A 20,525-nucleotide genomic window follows, 5' to 3' on the forward strand; every position below is an offset into this window, starting at 1 on the left:
GTATTTTTTTGAACAAGAAAGTGAAAATTAAAAACTAGTTAAATTATATAATATTTAAATAATTTAATATAATGATATATAAAATATAAATTTTAAATACTTTTAGAGTAATTAATATATATTATTTGTAAAACTAATGGTCCATAAATTATTTTGTCTCAATATTATTCAATTTCAAAATTTTAATTTTGACTCATTCAATAGTTGCTAAGTTCGTTTACTAAAATAATATTGACTTTTTTTATAGGTACTATATGAAAATAATAAGCTGACATTATATTTTATGTGTGATAATATGTTTGTCACATGATATTAGCGTATAACAATTACTGTTTAAATCTGCAACTTGGGTATAGAATAAAGACTAACATAAAAATCTGACCTAAAAATACTAGGCACTACTTTTGGGTCTGATTCGAAATTCCATCCTTCTACTTTATGAAACTTGAAAAACTAATTTAGAATTTGGTCCTCGTACTTAATTAAAAGTGAAAAATAAATCGAGTTGCTAGTACAGACATGAATCCATGGTTATGGTTATACCAAGATTCTTCTGACTATACTTGGATCAAGAACAAACTTATAAAAAATAAAAAATAAAAAATCATACAATTTAGGCAGGTTCATAAAATAATACCCATATAAATATCCTAACGATTGAGTTTAAAATATTTATTATACAATTCAAAGATGATTCAGGCTTACATCTTCAATGGAGGAAGAAGGAGCTTACGAGAAGTGGTGCACCATCGAGCATACGAAGCATGGAGGTTAGGCCAGTCGGAAGATGGGCAATACGTGAAATGGTGAAGCCAAAGCGAAAGCACTTGCTCCTGCTCTTTGTGTTGTAGCATGTCGACGGTGTCTTCCAATATCTTCTCGAGCTCGGCTCTTTCGCTTAGGCTCAGTACCGGCATGTCCGTGCCGTTACTACCTCTGCACAACAATGGCAGCCATGAAGTTAGCATCTTCATCTTCGTTTGCCTCGACCCTTCTTCGGTCTCATCCGAATCCATATCCTTCATTTGTTTGAATAAGAAAGCTGCATTATGAATAAACATGCGTAAGAAGTTATGTTACTCGGACTCGGGTCATTTAAGATACAGGTAACAACATAAACACCAAGGTACCTAAAAGTCATTTATCAAAATAATCATGGACTTGTCTTTTGGGTCCCTATGTTGAAAGAATGAAAGATTACGTGAGGGAAATGTACAACAAATACCACCAAATTGATAGTCAAACAAGATTAAGAGGGTTCGAGATTTGGCATAAAATAGACCAAGTCCCTATTGGAAGAATATTGTAAGCACTGTCAGCCATTAGAACAGGCGAACGGCCTAAGACTTTGTCTTTTTGGACTATTTTTCTTTGCTCAAATTATGATTTTGGTCCCATACTTCAATTCTAAATTTCTCGTCTTTTTCAATGTCATTGTTAGTAAAGTTGATTACATTTTAGTCACTTATGTTTAAGATGTTAAGTTTTAGTCACTTAAGTTAACATGCTATAACATTTTAGTCTTTGAGCTGTTAATTGTCATTAACAATGTAACGCTAAGCTGACGTGGCACGTTAAATCATCATTTCAAACAAAAATTTTAGGTTAAAGTATACAATTAGTTCCCATATTTTTTTTTATTTTGAACGATTTAATTTTTTTTCTTTTATATTTTTTAATTTTCTTCTTTTTTTCATTCTTTTCTGTTTCTTACTTTGTTTTCCTCCTTTGTATTTTTTAATGTGATTTTTCTATATTTTCTATTTGTTAAAATTAAATGGGAAGAAGAAAAGGAAAATTAAAATTTTCAAGAAAATAAAAATACAGAGACTAATTCTAATAAATGGAAAAACTATGTTAAAAGAGATAGAAATTAAAAGAAGAAAATAAAGGAAAATGCAAAAGAGAATGAAAAAAGAATATAAATTAAATTGCTTAAAACAAAAAAATATTAAGACCAATTGTATAATTTAACCTAAAATATTTATTTGAAATGATGATTTAATGTGTCATGTTAACTTAACATTATACCATTAACGACAATTAATGGCTCAAAGACTAAAATGTTATAGCATATTAACATAATGTTAACATAAGTGACTAAAATGTAATATGAGATAAATAAAAATAATTATTTTAATAATTTACCCTTAAATTTAATACTATTAATCAAAATTCTGACATGTATTTTAGGATAGTTGAAGGACTAAAATCTTAAAATTTTAGGATAGTAGAAGGACTAAAACCAAAAATAGAGGGAAACATACCCGAAAGCTTAACCAGGGAACCTTGAAGACGCGGTTCAGCCGACAAAGAAAGCGCGGCGAGATTTGAAGCCGATGCCCATCTCTCAACAGCCTCTTCCTCAAATCCACAACCAGCCAATTCCTCCGCCAACCAAAGCAACTCAGCCGCCAGCTTCTCCGCCGAATTCCCCGAACGGCTCACACCCACTCTCCCACTCCCTACCCCAACCGCACGTAAAAGCCGGTTCAACTGATAACAAACCGGTCCAAACCCAGCACCATAATGACCGACCCTGCCTTGCCCCAATTCAACCATTGCAGCTTCAACCAGGCAAAGTGTCCTCGAAAAAGCCGCCGATAAAACCGTCCGATTCATTTCACGCAAAGCTTCAATGTCTTCCTTATTGTTCTCTTCTATAAGCCGTTCCGCTAAAGATCGAACGATCCCATACTTGCTCGAGCTAACAGGAATGTCATTAACGCTCCACAGCAGCTGCGAAAGTGCCCGACCGATCCCCGTGTCACCAACACCACCATAGCCAACGAAGTAGCCGCTGCTTTGGGTGGAATTAAAGGTGTAATCATCGTCGGCTTTTAAAAATTGTGAAAAAGAAGGGAACAAGCGTAGGAAGAAGAGAAAAGAAGCAATGACGAGATAACGAAAGATTTCGAGTACCTTGTATTTTTCTGCTAAAACCAAGATGGATTTATCGGCATAAACAAGTAAAGAAGTCACTGTGTTGCGAAGGAGTAATGGTGCCATGAAAACTGCAGAGTTCTCCATCATGCCCATGCTTTATTTTCTCCCTTTTCCTTCGGTTTTTTTGTGGGATATGGTTTGATTGTGTAAGTAAAGGGAAGAACTTTGATGGGGTTAAAGAATTGAGGAAGAAGAAGGAAGTGAATTTGTAGGTTTTAGGCTTATTGGGGTTGAATCGAAATTGTTTAATATACGAGGGATGGAGATTTGTGGGTAATAGTTCTCAATGGGAATCTCGAGTATATACTGTCGGAAAATCTTGGATTATCTCTTGGACCAAGTTAAAAAATATAAAATTATTAGGTAGCCGATGTATTTCGAAAACTATACAAATCTTCACTCAATTATAATTTTTGATTTTATTTTAATCACTTTTTTATTTAGTCACTAAATTTTTAAAATTAAACATTTTAGTTAACAATTTTTTATTAATTTAATAATAAAATTAACTTTCTAATATTTATATATTTTATCTTAAATATAAAAAATTCAATAAATTTTAACTCTAAATTCTAAAAAAAATATTTTACTATCAATCCTACATCCCAAAGTGTTCACTTAACTAAGGGGCTACACATGTTATAGCACCAGCTATCTACTTAAGAGCCTTTTTCATCTAATCATATAGTAGGAGCCCCACAACCCTACTACATAGCCTATAAAGGTTGCAGTAAATATTTTTCTTTATTTATTTTATTTTTTTATCTCACGTTGTAATAATTAATTTTATTATTATTGTTATTTTTATATTAAACATAAGTAAACACATCATTTATTCAAAAGGGCAAACAGGCGTGAAAGGGTATTAAATCCTTTTACAATTTGAGTAATCTTTGAAAATTATAGTTTAATTTAAGTTTTTATATAAAATTTATACCTTTGACCTTCAAGAATTTTTAATTTTATTTCAACCCTAGTAAAAAAATTCTAACCAATGTATACTTCATAAAAAATTTAAAAATAAAAAGTTCATAAAATTTATTTTTAACTTATTCAAGTAAGCAATAAAATACATATGAACTATCATGAGGTTATCACATCAATATCATTAATGTAACACTCTTTATCCGAGTCGACTTAAGTAATAGGATGCTAGGCAAAAACCAAATAAGTTGCATGTAATTTGTTAACTAAAATTTCAATTAATTATCATCAAATCACCTACAAGGAATGTAGAATTAAATAAAAGGACTTGCCCATCTTTTAAATCAAATAAAATAGGTGTATATGATAAGATAATCCACTTTCTTTATTATCTTACTTTATTCTTACTTTTCTTATTATTCTATTGTTCTTGTCTTCTAATTTGAATTTTTGAATTTACTAAAGAAAGAGTTTATTACAAATTGTCGAAAGATTCGATTCGTTAGAATCCGATCCAAGAACAGGGATTATTAGTAAAAATAGAATTTTCGGGAGATATAGAAAGATGCAAAACTCTATAGATTATCATCAAATCACCTACAATCAAATGTAAAAATAATTTGCAATCTATATGGACCTAATCGTGAAATCCAAGCATGGAATAGGGTTGAATTGTAAAATTTCAACATTTTTAAGTTGGTATCGATATTTAACTTCTTGGTATCGATATTGTTTCGATACTTTACTTGGTATCGATACCAAATCAAGATTCTGATTATTTACAAAAACAAGGGCATCGATATTTTATGAACAGATATCGATACTTGTATAAGCGTCGATATCATTTTTAAGATTCTATTAGCTTTAAAAACTACTCATATGGTCAAGTATCGATACCAAATGCCAAAATATCGATACTTGAGCTCAGAAATAGTAAAATCTTATCTTTAAAATGTCAATTTCATGCCCAAATCACAGACTAATCAAAAGTTAACTATATCAACCAAAGACACATCTTAATATCACCTATACAATCAACCTAAATGTCTGACCAATATGTCTGCACCTCAATATCAAGCCAAATACTCAAGCATTCAAGCATTCAACATTTGATTTCGTATAAGCTTTATAACCTAAATACTTGAACTACCAAATCATTTTCAAACATAACATGGATATAAACATGAACTTACCAGCTCTTGATAAGCTTGAACTAAGCATGCATCACTTAACCCTTCCAATACATGATAAAACATTCAAATTCACTTATAAAACATACACCAAATATTGTCATCCATGGCAAAACCATGTACCAACCATCATTATCACAACTATGCATTAACCAGATACGCATCTAGCATATTAACTCCTCAACTATACATAACCAAACTACTATAGCAATATAACATCAACTTGACCATTTTCATCAACCACATATATAAACACTTATACACAAAACATTCAAATATCATCAAGATACAAAATGATCATATTGCCGAAAAGACTCCCTAGGTACATGCCAAGACAAAAATTTAAAACATCACAACACTTGAGTTCGGGATTGCCGCTGGATGTTAAGTCGATGATTGATTCTTTAAGGTTGGTGGCTTGAGTCTCTCTCATGCAAGTGATTTGCATAATTAATATTTTACAATATACCGGCACTTATCTCATGAACCTTGTAGATCGTATTCCTACTAGCAGAAATGCTCTCCTCTATGAACTTTAAGACTCTTGGCGAAAACGAGAGACAAAACTTTAGCACAATTCAAGAGATTTAACCGACTGTCCAATAAACAACACCTAAAATATTTTTCCTCGAAAAATCAACCTCCCTCTCCAACAACAACCATATCTTAATAAAAATGAGTACATAATTACATTTTAAAAAAATAAATTGAAGATTCTGTTCATCAATGATAATAACGAAAGGATAAAATCTTTCTTTTTTCCTTTAAAAAAAAATTGACAGGCAGGCAACACACCATGCCTTTGGCAGCCACGAATTAAAGATATTTAAACAAATTAATTATATATTATATACAATAATTAATTCGCCAAAAATTAAATAAAAGCATATTTAATTCATGAATAAGGCAATTAAAATAAGTCTAATTGCATATATTGAACAAAGATATCTTAGGGTTTAAGACATGATAATGGGATATTTTTAAAATTCTAATAATATATCACCTTATTTATCAGAAAGAGAGAATATAAATTATAATATTAAAAAAATGTTGTACTAATATGGTTGATCCACGCTTCGCGCTGGGTTTATTATTTATTTGTATTCAATTATAGAGTTAAAATTTGAAGATTAATATATACTCTAAGCAAGATTTTCAGAACTGGACCAGCGGTCGAATTTGTCATGCCATTGCTTTGTAAGATTCGATTAAATAAATCATTAAAAATTATAAAAGAATTCAGCTCAATCATTTTTTAGTTTGGTTCAATCGGTTCGTACCAATTCATGGCTCAACCGATCTAATGCCTCTCTTCGAGCCGATACCCCGGCCAATCCAGTCCAGATCAAATAACCATGACTCTTAAGTCTCTACACTTTGCACATTTAGAATTTAGTCATTCTACTTTTATTTTAAAGAATTTAATCCCTCTAAATTGTGGATTTAAAAACCCGCTTTCAAATTATATATAACCACGGAACATTTTAATCGAAAAGTTCACTATATTAACTATTTGAATTAATCAATAACATTATAAAAATATAAAGACCGAATTATATTAAAATTAAAGTATAAGGCTTAAATCTCAATTTTAAGTATATTAGAAGGATAAAACTGAAAATTAACCATCATTATAAAATGGAAAGAAAAAAGAAGAAAGGAGACAGGGTAAGTGTGTCACGTGTCAGTATGAGATATATAGATATATATTTAAAATTTTAGCATATTTTAAGGACTAAAATTGAAATTATATCACTTTTAATATCTCAAAATATATATATTATAACCTGAATCATTCACATACTAAAATTTATATAACATCTTAAGTATAATTATAACAAAAGGGTTACCTCAAATATATATATAATAGAAAAGGTAAATTATACAATTAGTTATTCAATTATTAGCGTGTTTCTGTTTTAGTCATTAAATTATAAAAATTTGCATTTCCATCACGAATGTTATCACTGTTAAATCATTAATAAGAATGATGATGTAACTTTTTTTAATTAGTGAAATTCATAAATAGAGAGGATTAAATTTATTGAATTATTGTCGACTAAGTCTTTGTTCGATTGGCATCGACATTGGTCTCAATGCAGGAGGACGTAGGTTTAAGCACACTAAAACAAGTTTATTCTCCTATTTAAGGGTTGGGGAGGGATAAATATGGGTAGTTCTAAGCATTATATAAAAAAATTTATTTAGAATTTATTTGATAGAATATGTAAGTATCGAGGACTGAATATACAATTATACCAATTAAAAAAAGTTCACACCCATCAAAATAGAAACAAAAGAACTAACTTGAACATTTTTATAATTTGTGACAAAAATATAATTTTTTAGTGAATTATTTGGTGACAAAAATATATTTTTTTTAGTGAATTACAATAATTAGACAAAGCCCGAATTTCAAATGTTACTAGCACAACATAAACTCAAGTCACACTTGAAACGATGAACATCCTTGACCATTAGGTCATTACATGAGGCTTTAAATATTATAAAGAAATTAAATGTTATAAAATATATAACTACAAACTAATTAATTTGAAATTCTTTAAAAAAATGTTTTCCAATATTTTCAACTATAAATATTAAGATATTATAAAATAAAAAGAAATAAACTGTAAATATTTTCCCTGGAGCTTTTCCAACCATAATTGAAGAAATCAAGCAATATACGAAAGCCGCATTAGAACATTAATTTTACAAAAGGAGAAAGGAGTATATGGGGACACTGAACCTTCACCATGATTCATATTTCCTCCCATTGATGATTCGTATCATGCGCAATCGGGAATGTGTTTTCGGTCGCATTCGGTTTTCAGTCACCCCTTCAAACGAACTACGATACAGGAGATATCGTCCTTGCTGTCTCTGTTCAGTGCCTCCGCGGCTAGCTTTTTCGCCGCTCGTTGCGGATCCTTGGTCTTTTTCGCAATGTCGACTGCTTCTTGGTTCGACATAACCTGGATTTGGTTCGATAGAGTATGAAAAAAAGGAGATAAAAAGAAACATGAGAAGTTGGTGGTGTCCGGAGAGGGATGAATTACCTTCCATAGTCCATCACTTGCAAGGATGAGAAGGTCGGTATTCGAGTTAATATCGGCATTTTGTATGTCGGGATCAGATCGGAGGTGTAATTTTAAGTTCTTGTCTCCGAAAGCACGGGAAACAGCAAGTTGGCCGTTCACTCTTGCAACATCCCCTGGGATAAAATGCAATGCATACAATGCGTAAGCCTCCCCGAAACAAACTTATTTTGATTTAGTAAGGGTAGTTTCCGAAATAACCTGGCAAGTTCGAGACAAATCCGCCTCGGTTCTCGATGCTTCCTCGCTCTGTGCTGGGCTCATGATCGATACTCATCTGCATTGCTTGCCCATTCTTCGATAAAACGGCACGTGAATCTCCGACATTGGCTACCCATAGTTTTCGCCCATCTATCAAAATCGCAGTGACAGCAGTCGATCCCCCTCGTCCTAAGTCCGGACTATGCGAAAGAATCGCTTGGTCTGTTTTCTCATAAGCTTTAAAAATCGACCTATTGGGATCGGTCCAAAACTCCTCCTGCAATCCATATAACAAAAAGTTGAAGGACGTACTTCAACAAACAATGCATGTATCCAGCGAGTTCGGGCCGGAACAACTTGAAATTCGGATTATTTCATATTCGATTGTTCGAGAACTCACATCCTTTAAGATATTGGGAAGCAAATGCTTTTGCAGATAGGCAGGCACACTGTCCCCCAAATGACCATCATATATAGCAAAAAGTCCGAGTTCGTGCCCCTGAAGTTGCGTGAACTTTGCGACATGATAATCCTCCATAGGATGATTCGCTTTACCTTTCAGTAAAGCGAATCCATACTTGACAGCGCCGTTATGGCTTCTGCCCTTCCCGGAACTACATGAAGATCGTCCTCCAACAATCTAAAAGAGAATAATAACAACAATTATATGTATTTTGCATAAGATTTTCCATATGATTTCAATGTTCTTGCATAACGTCAAAGATAAACACAAAATTTGCCGTAAAGTCAAAGCTACAAATTAGGCTTTTATATATAAGATTATATAAAAGCCTAATTGAGAGCTACAAATTAGGAAAAACAAAAGAAAAGAAAAATCGAAAAGAGAGTGAGTTGAGAAAATTACAGCGTTGAAGCAACATAGATTATCCATATGAATTGAATCCACTTCCTTTTGCTACATCAACATCTAAAAAGGAACCATTTGTTTTCTTCTTTCTGGGAATTCTTCAATCTGCAAAATCAATCAAAAAAAGAACACAAAATCATGAAAGGGGTATCTAAGAGTTTACATAACCGATCAAACAAAAACACCCAATTCCCGAGAAAATTCAAAAGAAAGAAAGAAAACCCAGAACCGACCAAGACTTGAATTGCACAATTCTTGACTATAATCTTTTGAAAGATTTAAAAAAAAAAGAAAAAGAAAAAAGAAAGTCTACAGTACAGTAAGTGTTATAAAAAAGAAAGAAAACCCAAAAAACAAGGGAAGAAAAGTTTTTTGAGGGGCTGCCCTTATTGACTTTTTTGGGTTTTGGAATTTTCTTCATGGTTTTACTGAGTGTAGAAAGGAAAAAAAAAAAAAGTGGTTAGTTTTGTGTTTAGCTTAGGCTCCTCCCATGGTGGAACAGTGGGGGGAAGGGTGAGAGACCCCACAGGGGGTGAATTTTATGACTGAAAATGAAATTCTTAGACTGTAATGTCCAATCAAAGGGCTTCTTCTTTTTTTTTCTTCTTCCCCCACCGTATTAAAAGATGTGTTTTTATGATTGGAGGTTAAAGCCAAGTATTAAGTGTTTGATTGATATGTAAAAATCTATTAAGGGTTTAATATATAATTTCAACTCAAACTTGTTCTTTTCTACTTAATTAGTCTCTAAACTTGTATTCTGCCAATTAGGCTGATACCTTCACATTAATATTATTAGTTTATGCTGACGTGATACTATTAGTCAATTCGATAGTATTACATGGCAGCCTCTTAATGGGACACGTGATAAACATAAATTAAAAAAAATAAAAGTATATAAATTATGTTTGTCACGTGGTGTTATAAATAAGCTACCACATTACATCACCAGATTAGATAAAAATATCATATCAACATAAGCCAACAGTGTTAACTGAAGAGACCAACCTAGTTGATGAAATGCAAGCTCAGAAACAAATAAGGTCAAAAAAAAAATTTAAGGACCAAATATATACAAATAGACAAGTTTAGGGGCTAAATTATATATTATCCCATCTATTAACATCAAATTTAGCACTTAACATTTACCTCTTTTTATTAAATTGACCCTTATTTTTTAAGCTAAATTTAATCTTTAACTTTTAAAATGTCAAATTTGACAGTTAACTTTTAGAAAAGAGTCAAATTATTTTTTAATCAAAATGTTAGCTAAACGTTAATTTTTAAAAATTTCAAACTGCATGATAATCCAAATGTACCCATACCATTTTTTTCTATATTTTAGAAACTTTTATTTTTGAATATTATTTTTATTTTTACAAATTTTATAAGTTTTCAATTATTTTAAATCAAATTGGTAGTCTAATCGGTTAGACTATCGATTCACTAGTTCGAATAAAAAATATTTAAAATAAAAAAAAACTCAATTTAACTAGTTTTTAGTCGGTCCATATCGGTTCTCAATCTAGCCAGTTCAAAGCCATTCTTCATATCGATACCCAACCGGTCCAGTCCAGTTCAAACATCCTTTAATATTTGTTGACATGGTATATAAGACAAATAATGTCATGTTAGCATGAATTATATCTGGATTACTAAGCAGGTTGTCATGCCAATATTATTAAAAGAAAAAGTAATGTTTTAGACTTTTAATTGTATTTCCATTTAAAAAAGTGATTTGACTTATTTTTAAAGATGAAAGACTAGATTTAGCTAAAAAAAAAGAGTTAAAGCCAATTTAACAAAATATGTAAATGTTGAGGACTAAATTTGATATTATATTTTTTATATGCAAATTTTAGTTTTGGTTTCTATGCATAAATTTGAAATCTATTCTCTATAATTTATACAATGTTAAGTTTTTCTATTAGTCATTATATTTAGTCCTTATACTTTTTCAAAATTTGAATTTCAATCACCACCAAATGATTATTGTTAAATGCATCATGTTAAGTTTTGTTATTTCTAGAATCTAATTGAGTTCGAGTTTTAAAATTAAAAAAAATAGTATTAAGGAAGTTTCAGCCTCTATTTAGAGATTTAACTCAACTCAACTCGGGATTGAATCAAAACTCAATGTGACAATGCGACTATTACATGTTAGAAGCTGTTAAATAAGATAATGAAAAATAACAATTTTATGTTATGTTATGTATAATTGTAAAACAATTTATATGTAATGGAATAGATATAAATAAATATAAAAGGCTGAGCTTATGTTGTATTCATGGGTTAGTATCTTCTCTCGTGATAAGAGTATGCCTACATTACTGAACATCCCTTAACCATTAAGTTATTATCGAGAGTTAGATCAAATAATTTTTACTTAAATACAGAGAAGCTAATGAAAGCTCGGAGAATATTTAATATATTTTTTAATATTAATGTATTATACAATAAACAAATAATACTAATTTTATCAAAATTTTAAAATACATTATTTTACATCATTTTTTGATTATTTGGATAAAGTTGTTCCAATTTGAGGGCCGTGAGTTCATCAGGAATCATGTGAATTTAATCCTACCGGCTTATTGGGCAGTCAAACTTTGTTTTGGGTTTGATTTGCAAAACTGTGTCGTATGGAACGTTGACCGTTGACCGACGTCGTGTTGTGTATTTGTAATGATTTATTATGATTATAATTATTTGAAATGTATTACTTATAATTGTAATTCAAACTTTAAAAAAAAGTATAAGGAAATTGTAATTAAACATTTTATTGAATATAATAAAAATAAATTATTAAATGAAAATATAGGTTAATAATTAAATACTTTTTAATCTTAAACAATTCTTTAATTGATATATATATATATATATATATATATTAAGGAATATATACATTGGATCCTTGTTAATTTTAAACATTTGGTAATTACTTTTATTTGGTAAATTATTTTATTGAATTAGAAAAGAAAATTGTAAAGACATTAATTATATTTTTCTGCAAATATCATCTTAATTAAAAAATAAATAACATTTAAAAGAGAGTTTTTTTGGTTTCTTTTACCTGTATAATGCAATGTAAATAAAAAAAATTAAATACCGAAATGGTATGTCAACATCATTATTTATGAAAATGGTATGTTTGAACCAGTAACAAGGGGTGGAGGGAGAGAGATGGGGCGCCCATGATTTTTCTGACATACTCATTGAATCATCATTACAAAATGATGTGTGTTTAAGAAAAAATATTTTTTAAGGGTGGAGGGGGGAGATGGGCGGCACCAGTATTTTTTTGATGTAAAAATACGGTATGACTAGTGGAGGTTGAGAGAGAGGCAGCACCAAATTGAAATGTGATGACTTAAAATATTCAGAGACTTAATATGTAAATTTGCCATTTTAATTGATTGCTAAATAAAACCGTTAAATTCTTTCCTAAGCCCTTCTTATTTACTATTTTCATTTTTTTTCTTTCAACACAAAATTTAGAGAGACCTAATACCAATTAGTTTAAAAAAAATATATTCAATTTTATTAAAGTGATTCATTTATTTGAATCTGTGAGGGCAATATTAGTGACGTAACGTACTAAAACATCCTTTTATTAGACGCGTTAAAGACTTTTCCTCTTCTTTCGAAGAGTTAGACTTTTCAAATTATGGTAAATATGTTATTTTATATTCCATATTTGAATAAATATAATTTAGTTTCAAATTATGTCTCTATTTTAAATTTTAAATTATTTTAATTATATTTTAAATTATCAAGGTTATGTCAATTAGGTCCTTTCGTTATTAAAATATTTAATTTAATTGTTAAATGACATATTAGATCTTATATAATATAATTTAAAATGAAAATTTAAAAAAATGAATATTGCGAAATAGATGTTTTGAAAATATTAGATTTGAAGTTTTCAAAGCTTTTACATTAGTTTTATTGTTCACTCTTTCTTTTTTCTGTAAATTGATATAATATCAATAGTTTAAGGATCTAATTAAATTTTTTTGAAATTTAGAAACTAAATTAAAATAAGAATCATAATTTAGGGATATACAGTGCAATTAACTCGTTGAATCAAGCAAGAGAACTCCAAAATACCTCCCGTCAAATTGGAAAAGGTACATTCAAATGAGAAGATTATTGTTGGCCGCCGGAGATATAATTCAGTGGTGCAAAAGAACATAAAACATGTTACCCTTTATGAAATATCAACCCATAAAAGTTTTTTGTCATCCGATCAACGGCAGATTAAATATCAAGAAATAAATTAAAAGTACACCGTGAAACAGTGAATCATAAACCGTTTTCACCCCGCCATTCTTTCCTCGATCCTTCTCCCACTTCTCTTCTCTCCTATATATTATTATGGCCTCTCAACGACGATCTTATTAAGTCATAACAAATTCAAAAAAAGGAGAAGAAAATGAATCGTTTTGTATTAAGGTCAGTGAAGCAATGTCTGGTCAACGGCCAGAGGTACTACGGAAGCGGCGGAGGACTGGTGTACGGATCCTCCGTGGTTGGGAGGAGCGTGCACTTGAGCGGACAGCGAAATGGAGTGATGTTTGGAGGGTTTGAGTGGCGAAGGATGATGAGCTCTGCTCCTGCTTCAATGGAGAAAGCGCCTTCGGAGAAGAAGGAACAGGAGAAGGAAGAGACGAAAGGGAAAGACATAGTTGCGTCAAGTTATTGGGGGATTTCAAGGCCTACGATCACCAGAGAGGATGGCACCGTTTGGCCCTGGAACTGTTTCATGGTACCATTTCATCTTTCGTTAAACTTACTTTATTCCTTCACTTAAGAGTTAGTTATTTGGTTCAATTTTGGCAGTAATACACACACACGCACACATCTATATAATATTCATTTTTCTCTTCGTTTCCACCTATATTCTAAGCTGCTATGTTTTTCTTTTAAGATGAAGCTGCTATATTGTTGACTTGTTACTGTTGATCAATCTTCGTGTTTGAATGTCAATTTTTTTTTAGAAAAAGTGCGACTTCTCTTTTTTCTCTTTAGCTGGGAATTTAAATTATTAAAATGAATAAATCGGTTTTTACCGTTACTTCAATTTTTAAATAAAGATTTATCTCAAAACTTTGTAATATATTAGAAAATTTTCGATCAATCGTTCAGTTTGATGATCTAATTTTGCACTGTTTGTTTATCCTCTATGATGCAGCCATGGGAAACGTACAAGGCAGATGTTTCAATTGATTTGAAAAAGCACCATGTGCCAAAGAACTTCCTGGATAATTTAGCTTACAGAACAGTCAAACTCCTTCGAATTCCTGTGGATCTGTTCTTCCAGGTTTGTTGTGTTTTACTTTCTCTGTTCCATAATTACAGCATTCCATAATTTGTTTGATTGTATTTATTATGTTCTTAATATGTCAATAGCTTTTAGATTTAGACTGAACTCTTCATTCAATTTTATCACATTTGACATTTATATACCTGTGCCATCAGTTATTTAGATCCCAAAGTGTCTTGGTATGTTTAAAGATTCTCAAGTCTTTTTTACACATTTAGAAGACAAAATTGCTTTGTTTCTATATAATTATTTTCTTTTCTATTGTATGATATACAAATTTACACATATTCAAATGTGAGTGTCAGTTATCAATATGTGTCAGATATGTGTATATTTAATATTTTAAAATTTTTTCTACATTTATAGACTATCTTTGGAGTGATATATACTCGTACCCATGCCTTGATATGTATCATACATGGACGTGCACAGTGCACCTCAAGGCATTACACATCGTGGGTCTTTTGTAGACTTCTTAGTTAAAAGCTTACTCTTTGATGTGCAACTCTTTTAACCTCTTATATGCCCGATATGAGTATCTTTGGTTACAAGGCATTGAAGACACTATCTTTGGAGTGGTATATACTCGTACCTATGTCTTGATATGTGTCATACACAGATGTGCACTTCAAGGCATTGCAGATCCTTAGTGGCTCTTTTGTAGTCTTCGTAGTTAAAAACTTATATTTTATGTGCAACTATTTTAGCATCTTATGTCCAGACATGAGTATGTTGAATATCTTTAAAAGATCATTGTCCTTGAGGGTTATTAATCAATACCCATGCCAGTATATATCTCGGACACGAATGTCTAACACAATTGCTTAAAAGTTTATACATTCATATTTATATTCAAGGCAGTGAGGTTCCTTTGTGGTTCATTTGAAATGCAGAGACGTTATGGCTGTCATGCAATGATGCTGGAAACAGTGGCGGCAGTCCCCGGCATGGTCGGCGGGATGCTTCTGCATCTCAAGTCTCTCCGTAAGTTCCAGCAAAGTGGTGGATGGATTAAAGCCTTACTTGAAGAAGCAGAGAATGAGAGGATGCATTTGATGACAATTGTGGAGCTTGTGAAACCCAAGTGGTACGAAAGGCTACTTGTTCTAGCTGTGCAGGGAGTGTTCTTTAATGGCTTCTTTGTTCTTTATCTGAGCTCCCCAAAATTGGCGCATAGATTTGTTGGGTATTTGGAAGAGGAAGCAGTTTTCTCCTACACCGAGTATTTGGAATCAATCGAAAGTGGTGAAACAGAAAATGTTCCAGCCCCTGCCATTGCCATAGATTACTGGAGATTGCCTAAAGATGCCAGACTCAAGGATGTTATAACCGTGATTCGCGCTGATGAAGCTCATCATAGGGATATTAATCATTTCGCTTCTGTAAGTATCACTCATCTCTTCCACTTCCCATGCTCATTTTCTTCTTTTAATAGTTTCTGTATAGCCATCCATTTTAACATTGCCAAGTTATTGTCTTTCAATAGTAGATCAATTTGGAATGTGACCCTTCTAAATTCGGTCTGAACTAACTTTGAGTTATTAAGGGTGGATTTGGATGGGCGATTGGATGCGGCTCGGTGCGTTTAGCTTACTTTTTATCTCACGCTACAGTATCGCTACAATATCTAATCTCACCGCCACCGCTGTTTTTACACTAACCGCAAGTAAACGCACCGCCCATCCAAACTCACCCTAAGTGTTTTGTCAATCCCAGCCAGTTTAGCCTTTCAAGTTAAGCTAGTAGCGGAGCCTTTAAATCAAATTAAGACAGGATCCCTTTTTTTCCTTAGCTTATAAGATTGAAAATAGTTTGAGCCAAGCTTAAATTACTAGAGGCTTTATCTAAACTTTGATCCTGGTAAGTCTTAACTTTTCAGATCGAGATAGTAGCTCGATTTTTAAATCAAGTCAATACATGACCATAGGCTTGAATTCAATCTGAGCCAAGCTTTAATTATTAAATACTGGGTGCCATAATAAATTTAACCTTTCGAGTTTAAATTAAGACATGACCTATTTTTGACCTAATCCATAAACTCGAATTCATGAGCTAACTTGAATTACTAAATACTTTGTCCAAAGACTCAATCCTTACAAGTCTAATTGATCTTAATATGCTTATTTTTTTTGGGGTATATGCAGGATATTCAATTTCAGGGAAAGGAATTGAGAGAGGCACCCGCTCCAGTTGGTTATCATTAACTCAATTCTATGTTGTATTATGGATATCCTTTGATATATTCCTATCTGATGCAAAACGTTGAATAGTATTTATCTCGAATTTAGAGTAGAGATAGTTTAATTTCCTTAAAGGAAAGAGAAGAGGGTGACATATTGTAAGCCCCCCCCCCCCAAAATCAAATGCATATGGTTTATTCTTTATTCGATAGACACGTGTGAAAGATGATATATGGTACCATGACATGGATCATGTGATATACAACAACACCACCCTCTAAACCCATTTTTGTAAAGTTAATACCAAATGAGTAAATGTCTTGATGAATTATACAATTAATGAAATCTATAACTTCAAAGCCAATACCGTCACATCTAAGGACTTATTATGGCTGCTCTTTCAACAAAAAGCTTTTTCTCTTTTCTTTTCTCTTTTTATTGTGGTCAGACATCTCCTTCAATACCTTCCTCACCTGCCACTAAAAACACAAATTTGCATGAATTATGTGGAAAACCAAACTTCATGTTATGCCTCAAATCATTTAAAATAAGAGGAGCATAAATGAATCACTCATCATAAGTTGGGTTGTCAAGTTTATTTACAAACAACAGGAAAAAAAATTGGTGTAAGATTTACAATATTTCATACCCATATATGAGAGAAATTAGAGTATGTTTCAATCTACTTGCAAAGAAGAACTTCGTAAATTAATACGCTGAAATTGAGGCCCGGGTTGCTCATATAAGGGTCAAGCTTTTCAAAATTGTTAAATAAAGTCTAGAACTTTTCAAATGTGCTCAAATAAGAATTTTTCAAAGTTACATATCTGTTTCAAATTATGTTGTATGTATTTTTTTTCCAAGTAATATTTTAACTCAATTGTCATGTAACTCTTATTTGAGCATATTTGTAAAAATTTAGCCCCTCAACTATTTTGAAAAGTTTAGCTTTATATATGAGCAACCCCTAACATGTTGAATCTTTTAAGTGTATAGCTCTACATTAAGGTACTAAAACTTAAATATCATTGTCGAATAAGTAGGGGTGTTTAAACAGTCGGTTTGGTTAATATCCAAATTGAATTATCCAAAATGTAAAAAATTTTAACCGTTAATCGAACCGAAATTTTTTTCAAATACATTAACCGAATCGAAATATTTCGATTAATTCAGTCGGTTAACCGAATTAACTGAAATTTATATGTATTTTGTCTTTTGATTAAAATAAACATAGAACATATAAAAAATACATTGCTAATGTTCATTTTCTTTTTTTAAATAGTTCAAAAAACTTTATTAGGTGAAAACAACAAATAAGACATTAGAAACACTACATAACCGATTTCGAACAAAATTAACCGATAACCAAAATTTCAAAAAGTCATTAATCGACCTTCAACCGAACTGAATTCGACCACCGACCGATTAATCAAATTAAATCAGTTTGATCAGTTATTCAATTTTAACCGAACTATGAACACTCCTACTAACTAGGTTATGTATCTGCGTATGGTCAGATTTTTTTTTTTTTTAAATCATTTTTTTGGAGCAGACGAATAGTTCAATAAAAAAATAAGAGTCAGTGCAACATAAGCAAGCCATGAAAACAATATTCCAACATAAGCAAGCCATGAAAACAATAATCAAGGAACAAGAAGTTGACCAAGAACGATGGCAACGAAAGCCCTTTTATAATTATTGCATGTTTCTTGGATTCAGGTGTGAGTATTCGACATTGCATTCAACAAGGGTATAATATATTCGACTTTTTTCATGTATTCGAAAGGTCTCGGATTATATCACATGCATGCTGAACACATACCTCGAAGCTTAGATTCGAAACCAGAGCTAGTCAACTGTTTAGCTAATGCCTCCCCCAATTCCTTTTGCCAATTGGGTACAGCCTTGGCTTCGAAAACAGGCCACACCATTGCCGTCGCCGTTGTAAGATCGACGGTCGCGGAAGAGACTTGGGGCTGCACGTTAAAGCAAAATGACACACTAAGAAATGTAAATAATTCGATTTAAAAGGGAAGAAAAAAACAATGGAGACATTAACTTACTTGACTTTCTAGTATTTTCTTCACACTCGAAGCACACCCGCCGCACATCATTCCCTAAATCACAGCAAATTCAAGAACAAAAAATTAGTAGCATTTCACCTTTTTTTTAAAAAAAAATTCTTCCTAAATTCAAAGAAAAAAAGAGGTTTATATGCCATTAGGTACCTGAATTTGACTTCAATGTTCAATTTGGTACCTGAAGTTTTTTTATTCGGTGACTTTTTTTCAATTAACTACCTATATATTTTTTCCAAGTATCAAATTGAATATCTGAAAAATAGGAATAATAACCTTAAAAAATCATTATCATACCCCAACATTAAGAATGATAACATCGGGAGACAAGGCAGAGAGATCGTCAACCAGTCCAGCTCCCAATTTCGCCTTCGAATCACCTCCACCCGTTCCTTCCCCGTCGCCGCCGCCGCCGCTACTCCCATCATTTCCACCAAATCCGCCGCCGGTACCAGAAGAGACGCACTCCAAACGGCGGTGTAGGCGTTTGGGAATGGAGGAGGTAGTCCTTAGAGGAAAAGAACAAGAAAGGACGGCGACAGGGCTAAGGAGTGGCGACTGAGAGAAAGAGAACAAAGGGGATTTGGGGTTTAGGGGTTTAGAAAAGGAGAAGGGAGTAAAAGCGGAGGGTAATGTTGCAAGTGCTGATTCCATCTCAACAATGGCGTCCGCGGCATACGGAACTGCGAAGGCAAAACACACAACTCTATTTGTTGATTCCCAAATATGTTATCTTAGATTCTTTAATAAAATTGCGCCAAAAGTCCTTAAACTACAACTCATATTTTAAATTGATCTTAAATTTAAAAAATTTTTAATTTCATCCCTAAACTTTGGAAGTTATTAAAAGTATTAATTTTTAATTTTAATTTTTAAATTGGTTCATATAAGATTTGATGTGCCACTTAATCATGAAATTAACAGTTTTGATAGCGAATGACTTAATTGATATAAACTCCAATATTTGAGAATGTAATTAAAATGCTTTAAAGTTTAAAGACCAAATTCGAATACAAATCATAGTTTGGGGATATTTGGAAGAATTACTTTTTTTCCTTTCTTCTTTTTATTGAAAAGCCAAATAGATATATATATATATATATATATATATATATATGTGTGTGTGTGTGTTTTATATAATGGGAATCATATTATATTTTTTATTTTAAAAATTAAGTAAATTAGTCATTATATAGGTTAAATTAAAATTAAATTAATTATTTTCATGAAAAATTTCATCTATTTCTACTATTAAAAGAATGCACGATATAATACCATAATTGTATAGTGATTATAATTTGCTCATATATAACCATTGGTATGAATGTATATGTATTTGATGTATTAAATATAAGTATGTCCTACATTATAAAATAAATTTGTAGTATAACATTTATTATTTTATTTTAGTTATATAAATATTATTTTTGGTTTTAAGTAATTAAATTAATTGAGCTAATCAAATAATAAAAGAGATAAACATAAATTTAGGAATATCGATGATCCCATCTTATTGTTGAGTTAAGTTTACCGTTATAAAATAATACGATTTAAGAAAAATTAATCAAGATTTAAAAGAGTAAAATATTAAAAGATGTATTTTCATAATAAAAATATTTGTATATAAGATTATTAATTTGTGTAAATTATAATAAAGGTTTAAAATAAGCATTAACGCTGAAAGCATAAGATTTTGGATTCAAACTTTATTGGA

At 31.4% G+C, this 20,525-nt stretch overlaps 4 protein-coding genes across 5 annotated transcripts; 1 reads left to right on the plus strand and 3 right to left on the minus strand.

Annotated features, from left to right (window-relative positions):
- Positions 1-445: 445 nt before the first annotated feature.
- Positions 446-3,263, minus strand: LOC105780126 (uncharacterized). Its single transcript, XM_012604260.2, has 2 exons — positions 2,268-3,263; positions 446-1,042 (listed from the first exon to the last, which is right to left on the minus strand). The coding sequence occupies exons 1-2, from the start codon at positions 3,037-3,039 to the stop codon at positions 702-704; spliced, it is 1,113 nt and encodes a 370-aa protein (XP_012459714.1). The 5' UTR covers positions 3,040-3,263; the 3' UTR covers positions 446-701.
- Positions 3,264-7,594: 4,331 nt separating this feature from the next.
- Positions 7,595-9,623, minus strand: LOC105780127 (probable protein phosphatase 2C 9). 2 transcript variants are annotated; one of them, XM_012604262.2, is made up of 6 exons: positions 9,461-9,623; positions 9,225-9,332; positions 8,760-8,999; positions 8,360-8,636; positions 8,120-8,274; positions 7,595-8,035 (listed from the first exon to the last, which is right to left on the minus strand). In XM_012604262.2, the coding sequence occupies exons 2-6, from the start codon at positions 9,249-9,251 to the stop codon at positions 7,895-7,897; spliced, it is 840 nt and encodes a 279-aa protein (XP_012459716.1). In that variant the 5' UTR covers positions 9,252-9,332; positions 9,461-9,623; the 3' UTR covers positions 7,595-7,894. The 2 variants fall into 2 exon arrangements, with proteins under 2 accessions (XP_012459716.1, XP_012459715.1); XM_012604261.2 differs by having other exon boundaries at positions 9,225-9,611.
- Positions 9,624-13,373: 3,750 nt separating this feature from the next.
- LOC105780363 (ubiquinol oxidase, mitochondrial) lies at positions 13,374-16,944 on the plus strand. The gene is made up of 4 exons (XM_012604647.2): positions 13,374-13,995; positions 14,422-14,550; positions 15,447-15,935; positions 16,698-16,944. Exons 1-4 carry the CDS (start codon positions 13,663-13,665, stop codon positions 16,755-16,757), a joined length of 1,011 nt encoding a protein of 336 aa, XP_012460101.1. The 5' UTR covers positions 13,374-13,662; the 3' UTR covers positions 16,758-16,944.
- On the minus strand, positions 16,922-19,518 carry LOC105780364 (copper-transporting ATPase PAA1, chloroplastic). Its single transcript, XM_012604648.2, has 4 exons — positions 19,109-19,518; positions 18,797-18,850; positions 18,556-18,709; positions 16,922-17,212 (listed from the first exon to the last, which is right to left on the minus strand). Exons 1-4 carry the CDS (start codon positions 19,463-19,465, stop codon positions 17,178-17,180), a joined length of 600 nt encoding a protein of 199 aa, XP_012460102.1. The 5' UTR covers positions 19,466-19,518; the 3' UTR covers positions 16,922-17,177.
- Between the last annotated feature and the right edge of the window lie 1,007 nt (positions 19,519-20,525).

This window comes from Gossypium raimondii, chromosome 4 (genome assembly GCF_025698545.1).
Source record: "Gossypium raimondii isolate GPD5lz chromosome 4, ASM2569854v1, whole genome shotgun sequence".
Lineage (NCBI taxonomy): Eukaryota > Viridiplantae > Streptophyta > Magnoliopsida > Malvales > Malvaceae > Gossypium > Gossypium raimondii.

What these genes read in the sequence shown, in the direction of transcription:
- LOC105780126 (XM_012604260.2), bottom strand. Translation starts at nt 3,039, where the DNA reads ATGGGCATGATGGAGAACTCTGCAGTTTTCATGGCACCATTACTCCTT. An exon ending in TTCCCTGGTTAAGCTTTCGG is followed by an intron (nt 1,043 to 2,267) that starts GTATGTTTCCCT and finishes TTCATAATGCAG; the next exon opens with CTTTCTTATTCAAACAAATG.
- LOC105780127 (XM_012604262.2), bottom strand. Translation starts at nt 9,251, where the DNA reads ATGGATAATCTATGTTGCTTCAACGCT. An exon ending in TTCCCAATATCTTAAAGGAT is followed by an intron (nt 8,637 to 8,759) that starts GTGAGTTCTCGA and finishes TATGGATTGCAG; the next exon opens with GAGGAGTTTTGGACCGATCC. An exon ending in CAAGTGATGGACTATGGAAG is followed by an intron (nt 8,036 to 8,119) that starts GTAATTCATCCC and finishes AACCAAATCCAG; the next exon opens with GTTATGTCGAACCAAGAAGC.
- LOC105780363 (XM_012604647.2), top strand. Translation starts at nt 13,663, where the DNA reads ATGAATCGTTTTGTATTAAGGTCAGTGAAGCAATGTCTGGTCAACGGC. An exon ending in CTGTGGATCTGTTCTTCCAG is followed by an intron (nt 14,551 to 15,446) that starts GTTTGTTGTGTT and finishes TTTGAAATGCAG; the next exon opens with AGACGTTATGGCTGTCATGC. An exon ending in ATATTAATCATTTCGCTTCT is followed by an intron (nt 15,936 to 16,697) that starts GTAAGTATCACT and finishes GGGTATATGCAG; the next exon opens with GATATTCAATTTCAGGGAAA.
- LOC105780364 (XM_012604648.2), bottom strand. Translation starts at nt 19,465, where the DNA reads ATGGAATCAGCACTTGCAACATTACCCTCCGCTTTTACTCCCTTCTCC. An exon ending in TTATCATTCTTAATGTTGGG is followed by an intron (nt 18,851 to 19,108) that starts GTATGATAATGA and finishes GCTGTGATTTAG; the next exon opens with GGAATGATGTGCGGCGGGTG. An exon ending in TTTCGAATCTAAGCTTCGAG is followed by an intron (nt 17,213 to 18,555) that starts GTATGTGTTCAG and finishes TTGTGTTTTTAG; the next exon opens with TGGCAGGTGAGGAAGGTATT.